The following is a 14,273-nucleotide window of genomic DNA, read 5'->3' on the forward strand; positions in this document are numbered from 1 at the left end:
GAAGCATGCCACTTGTTGCTTTCCATGAATGTTTTTGTGCTTTCGAATCAGCCGGTACCTGTACAGTTCTTCATGATATTTCACGTCCTAACTCTCTTCGAGGAGGTCTAGGCCATGTTTACCTCCAAGTTAAAGTCAGCGCAGAGGCACACGTTTGGCAGCCCCCGCTGTTGGCGATGGGCGAGCGGTTTCCCAACTTCCGGGTGAAGGGGTGTGTTTGTCCCACTTTTCATAAGTCGACCTGAAAAATCTCTACAGAACTAAAGTACATGCATCTCATCCAAGTAATTCCACCTCCAATAATATATCCTTCAAATACATTCACACAAGTGCACAGAGAGAGAGGAGAAGCTGAAACCCATATCACCCAGGAACAGTTCACTGAATTACCGTCGTCTACACAAGGGATACTAGATGAGTATTGAAAAGTGAGGTTGGCCGGGCGCGGTGGCTCAAGCCTGTAATCCCAGCACTTTGGGAGGCCGAGACGGGCGGATCACGAGGTCAGGAGATCGAGACCATCCTGGCTAACACAGTGAAACCCCGTCTCTACTAAAAAATACAAAAAACTAGCTGGGCGACGTGGCGGGCGTCTGTGGTCCCAGCTACTCAGGAGGCTGAGGCAGGAGAATGGCGTAAACCCAGGAGGCGGAGCTTACAGTGAGCTGAGATCGCGCCACTACACTCCAGCCTGGGCGACAGAGAGAGACTCTGTCTCAGAAAAAAAAAAAGAAAAATGAGATCAGTCTGCATGCACTATCATGGAAGGATGTGTAAGTTATAAAAAGAAAGTGTTAAGTAAAAGTAGCGCATTGCAGCACAGAACGTTCAGAATGATCCTGTTTGTGTTTTTAGAAGCAAGGGAGGTAAGCAAAGACAACTTCTGCAAACACAGGCAAGCAGCTCTTACAGCGGTCGCTTCTCCCTGGAGGGACGGGCAGAAGGGGAGCTTTTCCTTTCGCCTCGTTTATGCCACTAGTTGGACTTTTTCTGCCAATATGTATTATTTTTGTGATTGAAACCCCAGTTTTTAAAAAGTTGTTTTAGGGAGAAACGTTCAATGCCAGAGACTTCTCTGTGATGTGCTAGCACGTGCCCCACCGTGGGCCACCCCCTGGCAGTTAGCTGCCACCTCGCTGTGGCTGGAGCCACCACCTGTCACCAGCATCACCTGCTGCCCCTTTCTCATGGCTCTTGGGCAGACGCTGGGTGCTTTCTTCAGGAGCGAGCATAAGCACTCTGGCCCATGCCTTCCCTCGCTCGTGGGCTAGGCTCTGGGGTCCCTTGAAGCCAAAATGTGGCCCTCGTGCTCATGAAATCTCTGATAGCAAACAGCAAGGCCAGCTGCAGCCCAGTCATACACAAATGCCTGTAGCCAGGGCAGAGAAACAGATGAGGCACAAAATGGATCTCAGCAGAGGGGAGAGGGCCTGATGGAAGGGGAAGAAAGATCAACAGTGAAAGAGGAGAAGGGAGCGTGCGGGAGAGGCTGGAGTCTGGGGCAGGGCTCAGAAGCAAAGCAAGGCCAGAGCCAGATGCTCAGACCCACCCCACCCGCCCCTTCCTGGCCGTGTGGCCCTGAGCAGATGGCTCCACCTCTCTGTGCTTGCTTACTTATTCTACGAACTGAGGGTAATACCAGCACCACAGTCATGAAGTAGTAGGAGGATTTGAGGAGGCAGAACAGTGCCTGATGCGTGGGAAGCACTGTAATGGGACTAACAAGTAAACATGTAAATAAGCAAAGAGCACCGGTGTGCAGAGGCCTGTGGCTGGGAAGGGTGTCCAACCCCCCGGTCTCATTGCTTCCTGCTCATCTGACTCTTTTCTTTCTCTGCCACTCGGCGTTTGGACAGAACAGAGAAACATTATCTGATGCACAGTGACCGAGGAACTGCAATTCTGAGAGTTTTGGAGAAAACCATCATTTTGTGAGATGCATTTTAATAGATGTTGTTAAACCCTCTGCTGCGCAGGTTGCAGAATGGAAGGGTACATGGAAAGCCTGCAGTACCAGCCAGAAAAGCATTGAGGCCAATCACTAGAGTCCCGAAGCTCACCCGGGAAATCCACGCTGGCAAGAGCACGGAGTCCTGCCCGCCTTGCCCGGGGTCTGATCGAGGGATAACAGATCAGGGTAACATCTGTTACCTGATGTTACCTGTGTGAAGAGGGTAACATCTTCACACAGGTGTTGCCAGGAACCTTGCTGGTGGCTGACACTCCTCTTTCCAGACCAAGCTTTTATGATGGAAATCTGTGTAGTCTCTGCCTTGTCATTCCCGAGCACCCAAATAACATCTGGACACTTATTAGAACATAAGCGTGTGAGCATATGTGCAAGTGACATGCTGCCTCAGGTGGCAGGCACCGTGACCCCACCTCTGCCACTCCCTCTGAGGTGACGCACGGTAACCGCCCCCGCCACGCCAAGCTGCCGCAGTCACTGCCTGTGGGGCCGCAGGCGTGAGGGTTTGCTGTGCACCCCTCCCCTGCTTGGCCTCCCCTGGAAATGTGAATTGGAGTCAGAAAGGAGAAGTGGAGACGTTGGATGTATTTATTCATCCAGACATACACGAGAGCCAACAATTCAGACTCTATTCTTGCAGCAATCGAAGCGCTTCGTCTTGGAGTCACTGCTTCCTTTCCTTTCCTTTTTTGAACAGGGTCTTGCTCTGTTGCCTAGACTGAGCACAGTGGTGCAATCATGGCTCACTCTAGTCCCCGTTGCCTGGACTCAGGCAGTCCTCCCACGTCAGCCTCCCGGGTAGCTGGGACCACAGCCATGCACCACCATGCCCGGCTCGTTTATTACTGTTTCGTAGAGAAGGAGCCCCGCTATGTTGCTCAGGCAGGTCTCGAACTCCTAGACTCTCCTCCCGCACTGGCCTCCCAACATGAGATTACAGATGTGAGCCATTGTGCCTGGCCAGAGTCACTATTTTCTTTCAAACATTATGACGTTGCTGGGAGAGGATTTGCTACAGTAAATTGGGTGAATGCGACGAAGTGTTGGAGTGTTTGTACTTTTTCTCCCCTTGTTCTGGAGGAAGCAAAAATTTTCTAAATAACCTATTTTTTAAATTAAAAACCTTCAAATTTAACATTACTAAAATCAGAATTCTTTAATCTAAAATATTGTTTTAGTATTTGGTTTAAATTACAGGAGAGAGAAAGATGGACCTACCTCCTCCCTAGGTGTAGAGATGGGTGTTTGTTAAAAGATACCAGCCCCCCGGAGTTCACACAAGCATGGAGAATGGCTCACCTCGGGCCGAGATCGCCCTTCAAACTGTGTCTAAGTGAGTTACCATCAAGCTTTCGAGGAGCTGTGGACCCTCCCACAGGTGTATTTACAACCTAAGATGCCCAGGCTCGGCATGAAGAAGCTACAGTCAGAATTAATTGCCCAGCCTTTATCCAGGGAGGGCGCTGGATTTAGTCACTATCCGGCTGGAGCCAGATAGTCTGAAAACCCCGTGGGGCAGAGTCACCTTCCCCTGCACAGGCAGCTGGTTTTGTGACTGGAACTTTCCCCCCGCTTCTGACTGCTGCGAGCCTTATTCTCATTCCTCCAAAAGAGCCTGGAATTGAGTTCTCCCTTGGACCATCTGGGGAATTGGTGGCTGTTAGAGGCCTTGTGCTAGCCCTGGGCCCTCGCATGGATATGCAAGGCAATCGCACACCTCCAGCCTCCCCTGTGTTGAGCCTCTCTGATAAAAGCTCTCAATGTCAGAGCTCTCCCACCCTGGACTGTGCTGCACAGGACCTCAGGGCCCAATCTGGGGGCTGGGAGGAGGGGCAAATGCACCTTCATCGCCTCCCACCTGCCCTCTCTTGGTGTCTCCCCTAGTGTGAGTCCCCTCGAGCTGTAGACTCTCCCTCTCTATGGCCTCTCCCAGGGAGGGACGGGACGCCTCTCTGCCTCCCGACCTCCTCGCCCCTGCCTCTTCCTTAATGAGTCCCCATCAGCGGGAAGCCTCTGGATTCCCAGACGATTCCGTCCAGTCCAGATGACAGAGGGATCAGTGGGCAAAGCAATAAGCTAGAAATTAGGAAATCAAAGGAAAAATGTGCCCTCTGTGTGCGCATAGTGTAGCGAGAAACACGGATAAAAACACACAGCTCTAATGCCCGGCAGACCACAGTGAACACTGAGCTGTTCATTGGCTGCCCCTCTGTGTGATTTTCTTGGGGCAGCCGTGACAAAGAACCACAAACTGGGGCAGCTTGAGCAACAGAAATGTGTCCTCCCACAGCTCTGGAGGCCAGAGGTCCGAGCTCAAGGCTGCAAGGCTGTGCTCCCACTGAGAGGAATGTGTCCCCCCCGACTGCTCCCAGACCCCGGGCCTTGCTGGCCGGCCTTGGCCGCTCCCAGACCCCAGGGCTTTGCTGGCCAGCCTTGGCCGCTCCCAGACCCCGGGCCTTGCTGGCCGGCCTTGGCCGCTCCCAGACCCCAGGGCTTTGCTGGCCGGCCTTGGCCGCTCCCAGACCCCAGGGCTTTGCTGGCCGGCCTTGGCCGCTCCCAGACCCCAGGCCTTGCTGGCCAGCCTTGACACCCTTGGCTGTGAATGCCACACCCTCACCTCTACCTCTGTCTCCTTGTGGCCTTCTCCGCCGTGTGGGTCTGTGTCCAAATTTCTCCTTGTTCTAGGGACAGCAGTCACAGGAGATGAGTGCCTGCCCTGCTAATGCTGGGCTCATCATACCTGCAGTGACCCTTTTGCACCTGCGGTCACATGGTGAGACACTGGGGATTAGGGCTTCAGCGTAGGAATTTGGGGAAGTTTACCCCTCCCAGAGTTTCTGCACAGATATTTACAGCTGGAAGAGACGGCATAATGTGTTTATACATGTCCAGACTACCAGAACTAGACTCATCTCGCTCCTCTCTTAGGCTCTGCAGGTGAGAAAACGGCCCTCTGCCCCCTTGTGAGTTGCTAAAGGCTCCTTGGCATCTGAGTCTAAGACTAGCATTTCTCCCACCTCCACATCCCCTGAAGATAAAATGTCTTCATTCAAAAGAGTTCTAGACTGAAGCCCCCAGCCTTCGTGTGTGATCTGTTCAGTGAACATGTGCTGAATGCCTGTAGCAGGTGCTGGCTTAGGAAGGTGGATGGCACTGCCATGGACCCCCAGAGGCCACTGGTTTAGGGCCACTGATCTATTTGAGTGGGGGCAACAGAGACACTCTGTGAGGATGCCTGGGTTGGGTCTCAGAAGACGTGCCGGATACTGGACGGGGTGCAGGGGAAGCTGGCCGTCTGGGCCCAAGAAATGCCACAGGAAAGTAGTAGGAGGAAGGGAGGAAGAATAGCACACCCAGAGGCACGTGTGACTCTGTGATATCCCCATGGCTGGGCAGCGGGTGAGTGGAGAGGAGACAGAGCAGCTGGAGGTCGGGCCATGCTTGGGAGCATGCGGTGGGTGTGGTGGGCATGGGGGCTCTGAGGGTGCAGCTGAGGGGACACCAGCCTTGTTTCTTTGCACTGTTTTTCTGGTGGTTGTGTGGTTGTGAATTAGAGAAAGACCCTGGAGTGGCTCTCGCAGCGTGGAATGAGCCAGTCTAAGCAGAAGGACCACAAGCTGGGGCTGGCAGCAGGGCGTGAGCACATCCCACGATAGAGGCCTTGGAGGGTCACACCCCTGCTTGAGCTCTCTGCTTTCTTGTCCGTGCAAGGAAAGGGCCTCCCAGGTGGAACACTCGGTGACTCTGAGTAATTTGCAAATTCAGGAATTTCAAAGAATGGAATGAAAGAAGAGTGAGAAAGGGGCTCCGGGCCAGCACCCTCGGCACTGCACGCCGTAAGCGTGGACCAAGGCAGCATCAGGAGTAAGCTCTGGGATGAAGCTCTGCAGAGACAGGCTCAGCAGGACATTCTCTCCCTCTGCGCTTGGCACTGCTTCCGGCTGAGACGGGAGAGGCTGGCAGATGTGGGCGATGCTTCTGCTGAACAGGCTTTGTAGGGCTAAACCATGGCTGTGGTGTTTGCTGCTTCAGTGACTTCCGTTTCTGACAAGTTTATACCATAGTGATGTCTAGAAACAGCTGTGGCCGGGCGCGGTGGCTCCAGCCTGTAATCCCAGCACTTTGGGAGGCCGAGGCGGGCGGATCACGAGGTCAGGAGATCGAGACCCTCCTGGCTAACACGGTGAAACCCCATCTCTACTAAAAATACAAAAAAACTAGCCGGGCGCGGTGGCGGGCGCCTGTAGTCCCAGCTACTGGGAGGCTGAGGCGGAAGAATGGCGGGAACCCGGGAGGCGGAGCTTGCAGTGAGCTGAGATCGCGCCACTGCACTCCAGCCTGGGCGACACAGCGAGACACCGTCTCAAAAAAAAAAAAAAAGAAACAGCTGTAAATGTATCTTGCACTGAGATCAGGAACTGCTGGGGTTTTCAGCACCGGTGTTTGTTATCTCCTGACTTTCCCCCAGACAGGAGGAGTTGCAGTGAGTATAAAAGTTCCTGAGCCTACCTCCAAATCTTCCTTTTTTCCAAAGCTGACAGCTTTCTAGCTCATTCCTAATGAGCATCTGTAGCTTCTCCTAGAAACTCCTGAGATATTCTGAGACTCCCAGGGGAAAGTTTAAAGTGAGGGAAAGGTTAGAAAGGAATGTGAAGTGCTGATGAGCATAAAAATAGCACAGCAAATCAACGCCCATCACCTAAGCCCGGCTTGCTGTCTTCACAGCACACCTGCTGCCTACAGCTCATGCATGGGCAGAGGGTTTTCCGTTGCTCTTGTTACTGTTTTCCCGTCCAGAACTGATCTCCAGATGACGTCTTTTTAATGACTTCAAATATGGCCCATTCTGGTCCTCATCCCAGTTTCCGCTGCATTGCTGGGACTGCCTGTCATGAGCCAGGCTTTGATGGTTGCTGAAGACCAGGCAGATAGTCCCACCCTCACCTGGAGCTGGTCAGCCCCAAATCAGCCCTAGGGAGCTGCTAGAGACCCATGCCCAGGGCCTGCCTGGAGATCTCACTCCCGCACCGCTCAAGCCTGAGCCCCCAGCCTATCCCTGACTCCCAACCGGCTGAGTTCTGTGAGACACAAGCGACTCTCTGACAAAGGGTGTAAACATGAAATAGATGAAATTTCAAATTGGCAAAAAAAAAAAAAAAAGAAAACCTTTAAACAAATAATGTATAGATAACCTGTAAGTGATGAAGAAGTTGAAAAGCAGACCTAGTATTTAAGTCAGTCATGGAAGTTGCCCCGGACGGTTATAGGCTGGACATGTTGGGCCAGTTAGGAGAAGCTTGCAGTATGTAATAAACCTCAGGAGGCAGCCAGTAAGCTTCTACTGAATGTTCCCAGAAGTGTCGGAGATGGGTTTGTGTGACACTAAAACAACGAAAATGAAAATATTGCAAAGGAGTCCCAAACCATGAATTAACCATCTCCCAAAGCTCTCTGTAGATATAAAGACACAATACACAGATTTTTGGCAGATACCAAAACCCTTTGGGAATCACTACTGAGAATTTAGAAGCCCCACAATGAAATGAATGGCTTACCTCATGAAAAATATGAAGTAGAAGAGCTGGATAGAATCGGTGCAATGAAAGAATAAATCATCCATACAGTGACTCATACCTATAATCCCAGCACTTTGGGAGACCCAGGCAGGTGGATCACTTGAGCTCAAGAGTTTGAGATCAGCCTGGGCAACATGGTGAGGCCCCATCTCTACAAAAAGTATAAAATATTACTCTGGTGTAGTGTCACATGCCTGTAGTCCCAGCTGCTCAGGAGATTGAGCTGAGAGGATCACCTGAGCCCGGGAAATTGAGGCTGCGGTGAGTCGTGATCATGCCGCTGCACACCAGCCTAGGTGACAGAATGAGTCCCCCCAAAATAAAAAAATAAATAAATCCTCTCACAGGCACTGCACTGTGCTTTAAAACTAGTCATTGATGTGAGAGTTCCAACTGGTTGCGGAATTACACCCTTAACCAGAGCACAGCAATTGGAGACACAACCCAGATAAACACATTAGGTGGTGCCCCAATTTGGAGATAGACCACAAGCCATTTAAACAAACAAGATTAGGTGTTATTACTACAGAGAAGAAGTGTGATTCTTGAATCTTCTGTTCCCCTGAACCTTGAACTCCTATTTACCCTGCATTCAAGAACTTAATGACGAATCCCTTAGCCTAACAGGAGGGAATTCCGGCCTTCTGTGTTTGCAGTTTCTGTCCCTGTTCTTGTCAGTGCCTCGTGATCTAGACGAGTGGCAGCAGCCCTCTAGAACCAAGGAAGACCTTCAGTGCGTGTCATCCGCATCCCGTAACGAGTCAGCCGTGATTCCAGCACCAGTCTGATACTTTCTGATTCTCCCCGCCCAGAACTCCGCTCACCGTCATTTGTCCCGTGTGTTCAGTGTAGATAAAGGGGAGCCGAGTGCAAAGTCACCTATTTTAACACAAATAATAAACCTGACTGCCGTGGGAGGGTTGGCGCAGGTTTCAAAGCACTGAGCGCACAAATCCTCCCTCTATTTCATGTTCCCTCCTAGAATTGGAACACCTGTAATTTTTTAGTAATAACCAGAGTGTTATTCCCCTGTCGACTCTTTTTGCTGAGACCTTAAAATACAAACATCGTGCAAAATCTTACTGCCTTGGGGAAAGGAGGTAAAGATAGAAATGTGTTGATTTCCGTGATCCAGGTAAACCCAGCACATACCAGTTACATAGTAGTTATACCAATACCTATATTTGCTCTGCGCCTCACTTTCTAAAACTCCTGCAGACCATGTTTGCAAATGATGAATAAGAAGGAAATACAGCGGGTACAAAATGTGAAATAGATCCTCCGAAGAAGTGCAGCCAACAAGTTGCCACAGCCCTGCATGTACCAGGGCCTCTGAACTGTTTGTTCCAGTCACCAGTCTTTTGACAGTCCTTCTGGCCATGCATCCAACAGTCACCAAACAAAAGAGTAGGGCAGAGGCACACTTCAGAGGAAGGTCTTCCTGTTAATCATCATGACCAGAAGGACTCTTCAACCCGGAGTTCTGGTCACCATCGAAGGAGGCCTGCACACAGGATGGGCGCGTGGGAGGGCTCTTTGGAAGACTGCCCCTCTGGAAATTTCATTACAGCAGCCATTGGTGCGCCTGTGAAGGCTCATGCCAGCTGCTGCGATTGCAAAGGCCTGGAATCAGATCCCTGGGCTCAGGGTTTAGAGGAGAACAAAGGAGATAGACTGGGGAACCCGGAGAGGCCTCAGCAGGGAGTCAGGGGAAAGACACTTCAGAAGGTCGGGCACCTCGGCTACGTTTCAGAGATGTGCCTCCACACCTGGTACCTATAACTCATAACCTCTGGTCTGATTTTGAACAAGTTACCTGACCTGCGTCAGCCTCAGTTTCCTCGTCTGTAAAATGGGAACAGCGATTGTGCATCGGATGACTGAGATGTCCGTGTGCTATGTCTGTCCTATGAGCCTACGTCCTCATAGAAGGAGAAACTCCTGAATGTACGCCCTTCCTCTAATTCCTTGTAGGTGGACTTTCATGTCAGAGTGTGAATAACACGAAACTGAGAGTGCTGTGAGAGTGCCTTCAGGGGCGTTTAGTGTGTGGGTTCTTTCCTAGCACCATGGCCCTGGCCAAGCTTCCAGGGTAAGGGGACTGTTTCCGGACCATTGACCACCTAGAGGGGCTTTCCGAGGCCACCACAGCTCCCGAGCCGCCCCCACGTCACTGCCCAGAGTACGGAATGGAGGGGTAGGAGGGGTCAGGACATGGGCCAGGACCAGCCCACGATGGCGCCATCTCCTGTGACTCCCGGTGATCTGTGCCACCCCAGCCCAGCTTCACAGCAGGACAGGCCGGGCCACGCCTGTGCTGACCACAGCATCCCCGGACAGCCCCGCTCTTCCCTTAACTACAGGAGCGAGAGCTGGACGTGAGGAGGGCTCCACAAAGGGGCATGCATGGCACAGGAGGCTCTGATTTGGAGGAGGGCCGTTAGGAGTTGGCAGCGGAAAGGAACACAGCTTGCAGAACAGAGGAGCCGGGCCCCAGGGATCAGACCCTCCCCAGACCTAGGCCCGGAGCTGGCAGGAATTCCCCGGCCACTGCCACCGCTGCTGCTTCCAGCCAAGCCCGCCTCTTCTCGGACTCGTGACCCAGGAGGAGGGGCTTCTCTGCGGCCGTCCCATCCTGGAGAAAACACAGAGTCCTAGAGCTTTATGACCTTTTGTTTTGAATTAATAGACGTTGTGTTCAAAACAGTTTTAAGTTTACGGAAAAACTGAACAGAAACTGCAGCAAGTTTTCACAGATCACTCACTCCCTGCCTCACAGCGTTCCCTAACAGTAGTGCCTGCATGAATGGGTGCGCTTCTGCAGTCGATGATCTGAGCTACTGACTCAAGGCCTTGTCCGTACTGGGCTCATTCTGGGGGACAGTGATGATTTCTGGCAAATGAGTAGACATGTATCCACCAGTAGAGAATCATGCTGCCCAAAAGGGCCCCCAGTGCTCCGCCCACTACTCCCTCCCTCGTTTCTGCCCCAGGGCCTTAGGATTGTAAGCAACAAAGTAAGGCAGGAGGTTAGGTAGAAATAACGGAACAAAGCAGAGATATTTGTTAGTAGCCTCCAGGTAAAAACAGTCACCTGCCTGAGCAGGCTCAGGGGTGGCCAGGTGTGGGCAGGAGGCTGGGCTCCGCCTTCTTCCGGGACTCAGTCCTGTCAACCCCTTTCATTTCCTGGAATTCTTCCCTCCCTAGTTAATCCCTGCGGCAGCTTTGCCAGGAGCTCTGCTCTGTGCCTTCCCCTCCGGCCCCCTGGGAGGTCCACCTGGTGCTCACACTTGCAGGCACCTCAAGCTCCTGGGTGACGGGGGTGCCAGGCATCCCTCACATGCAGCAGGCAGCACCTGGCTGGCCTGTCCCAGGCCTCTCTTTACTATCTCTTTCGCCCACCCCAACCCCAGGCCACTTCTGCCTCACAAGCCCTCGGAGGTGAGTCGTGGCTTTCTGAGCTGGGGACATCGGCAGGTGCGCAGGTGCCCTGGGCAGGAGTGAACAGCCTATGGGGTCCTTGCCACGGCCCTGCCTCTGCACACCCCCATCCCCCACACTGCTGCATTGGAAACTGTCAGAGAACCCCATCTTGGATTTGTTCTGATGATCATCTCTGTGTTGTTGTGACAGGTGCTGGCATTGATGGAGTGGAGGAAATTAAGCGCCATCCCTTCTTTGTGACCATAGACTGGAACGTAAGTTGCATGCCACAGTCCCCATCTGCACACGCATGACACGGAAGTGGGTGGAGGGAACATCGTGGCTTGGTGCAAAGGGTCCTCAGTGTCCGGGTCACAAGTAGGTCGGAGGTGAATACAGACAAGCCACCTGCAAGCAGGGAGCTCCCAGCACCCCACTGAGCGGGCTGGCAACTTGGGAGGCCCCAATGTGTGAGTGCCCCTCCCTCCAGCTCGAGGCCTGAAGTCCCCTCAGCTTTCCTCCTACTCTCCTCTGCCCATCAAAGTCGATGTTTCTGTCCTCTGTCGAGGTTTCTGTCCTCCCTGCACCCACTCCCCGGCCTCTCGAAGCCCCGCACGTTCCCGATTGCTCCAGGAGTGATTGTCTTCTAACCCCAAGGGCTGAGCAGGCAAAAGTCCTGACGAGCTGCTCAACCGGGACCTTTTAGTGCTGGGGCTCTGGGCAGGTCCAGATTCGATACTGCATTTTCCATCGTTCGTCAGGCTGATGCCTACATGGAAGCCACATAAAAAACAAAACAAACAAACAAACAAAAAAAGTGTCGAGTTGTTAGAATAAACTGGAGCTTCTGTTAGTGGAGTTACTAGTAAAGCCTCCATTTCCGGTTCTCTGGGCCAGGCTGGACATTGTCTAAGAAGTTCTTGTATCTCACTTTTCACCAAGCTACAAGTGTCAATTGCCTATTTCTGCCAAGACACCAACTCCAAATGGTGAAGCTGTCAGCGTCTGACGTACCGCCCACGCAGGGAATTCTCGCAGCTAAAACTCGGAGGCTGTTCTTTCCATCTGAGGAAGGCAATACCTCCTTTCCTATCAGTTGCTTTTAGTTCTTTCCTTTGGGTTAACACCAAAACAATTATGTTGGGATTTTCTTTTCCTGACCTAACAAATTAACTTCAAAGGATTTTAATGGAATACTTTTTAAGATGTAAATGCCCTCTATCGTATAGAGTTTATTATCTGCTTTCCCTTTCCTCTCTCTTCTTTATGTCCTCATGGAGTCTGGGGCCTCCACACATTTCATGAAGAGGTGGCCGCTGTGCCTGACAGGTGGGCCCCACCTGCAGCCCCAGACCTCTCCTCTGGGAATGTGTAACACCAGTGCTGGATGAAACCAGCCGGCTCTCCTCTTCCTTCAGCCTGAGCCCCAGCAAAGCACTCAAGCTGGGAAAGAGTGATAACTTTTTAAAACCTGGTTTGACAGTTCTGATTAAAGAACTTTTGTAAGATTAGACTTCTTTTCAAAAATAAGATTAGAGAGATGCATGCAAACTTTCAGGACATCTGTGTCTCCCAACCAGGACCTCCAAGAAATGAAAACCAAGGCCTCCCTTTGGAGTCTTACTTAGCTTCCCTGAAAATGTAGGCTTATCAGAAGCTCAGGCTGTGCTCACCTCACAGACAGGCACCTAAGGTCACTGTTAGTCGACTCTGCGTTGGAATATATTTTCTATGGAGACTTCACCATATTTTCTATGGAGACTTCACCTTACATGGCGTTTAGATCTCAGACAAGCCTGTTTCATGGAGAATGGACCTGGGTGTTAGCCTGTGGATGGTTAGCACAGCACCATGCCCAGAACCCCGACGCCTGCCCCTCAGGGGGTCACAGCATGTTGCATCCCCTCCCCCACCTGCCAGTGGTCAAGGTGGGACCACATAGCTCCTCCCTGCAAGCTCTGCTTCTCCATTTATCCAACCCTTTCTGCTGGGCATCCCAATCTCAGGCACTTTCCAGGGCTGGGGATAGAGCCATGGATGGAACAAAGCCCTGCTTCCATGGGGCTTGTGATGACTTGGCAGAGAAAGGCAGTGGACAGATGGGTCTGCACATGTCACAGGAGGACACTGTGCTGACGAGGAGGATGCAGCTGGGGACAGATGGAAAAGCACGGGAAAGTGGTCGGGACAGCCACGCGTCACCCCTCCCATCCTCATGGAGCCTCCTTCCCACACCTCCATGGAACAGGTTCCCCCCCAAGCACTGGCTCCAGCTGGTCTGGCTTCCCAGGCCCCTCATGCCCAAGTCCCCCAAGGGCTCACTTGTCTCCACCTTCCAGTCTTCCATTCAGTATCGTCTTTTGAGACCTGTCCTGCAGCTCTTCTAAACTGTAGCTCCTCTTCCAGCACTCCTGCCCCCTGGCCTTGCTCTGTTTTCGTATCCCTTACCACTTTCTGACTTGCCTCATAATACCTGTGTTTCTGATGTTTATTATTATTTTCTGTCTCCTGCCTCTAGAATGTAAGCTGCAAGATCAGGAATCTGTGGCTTAGAGATGTAACCCACAGCTCTAAAAAGGGGCCTGGCTCAAAGGAGGCACTTGATGAATCCCTAGTGAGTGAGTGAATGTGTGAGTGAATGAGTCAGTGAGTGAGTGAATGAATAAGTGAGGGAAGGAGGGAGTAAATGAGTGAGTGAATGAGTAAGGGAGTGAGTGAGTTAATGAGTGAGTGAATGAGTGAGGGAGTGAGTGAGTGAGTTAATGAGTGAGTGAATGAGTGAGGGAGTGAGTTAATGAGTGAGTGAATGAGTGAGGGAGGGAGTGAGTGAGTGAGTTAATGAGTCAGTGAATAAGTGAGTGAATGAGTGAGGGAGTGAGTGAATGAGTAAGGGAGTGAGTGAGTTAATGAAGGAGTGAATGAGTGAGGGAGGGAGTGAATGAGTGAGTGAGTTAATGAGTGAGTGAGTGAATTAATGAGTGAGTGAATGAGTGGGGGAGTGAATGAATGAGGGAGTGAATGAGTGAGGGAGTGAGTGAATGAGTAAGGGAGTGAGTGAGTTAATGAAGGAGTGAATGAGTGAGGGAGGGAGTGAATGAGTGAGTGAGTTAATGAGTGAGTGAATGAGTGAGTGAGTGAATTAATGAGTGAGTGAATGAGTGGGGGAGTGAATGAATGAGGGAGGGAATGAGTAAGGGAGGGAGTGAGTGAATGAGTGAGTGAATGAGTGAGGGAGTGAGTGAATGAGTGAGGGAGTGAGTGAATGAGTGAGAGAATGAGTGAATGAGCAAATGAATAAGTGAATG

At 51.7% G+C, this 14,273-nt stretch overlaps 1 protein-coding gene across 5 annotated transcripts in view; it reads left to right on the top strand.

Annotated features, from left to right (window-relative positions):
* RPS6KA2 (ribosomal protein S6 kinase A2) overlaps positions 1-14,273 on the top strand; it is a 358,054-nt gene that overhangs the window by 289,578 nt on the left and 54,203 nt on the right. For all 5 annotated transcript variants that reach the window (XM_033234244.1, XM_033234245.1, XM_033234246.1 and 2 more), the window contains one exon: positions 11,179-11,243. In XM_033234244.1, coding sequence (XP_033090135.1) covers positions 11,179-11,243 — 65 coding nt within the window. The remainder of the gene's footprint in view (positions 1-11,178; positions 11,244-14,273) is intronic.

This window comes from Trachypithecus francoisi, unplaced genomic scaffold (genome assembly GCF_009764315.1).
Source record: "Trachypithecus francoisi isolate TF-2019V2 unplaced genomic scaffold, Tfra_2.0 Lachesis_group15, whole genome shotgun sequence".
Lineage (NCBI taxonomy): Eukaryota > Metazoa > Chordata > Mammalia > Primates > Cercopithecidae > Trachypithecus > Trachypithecus francoisi.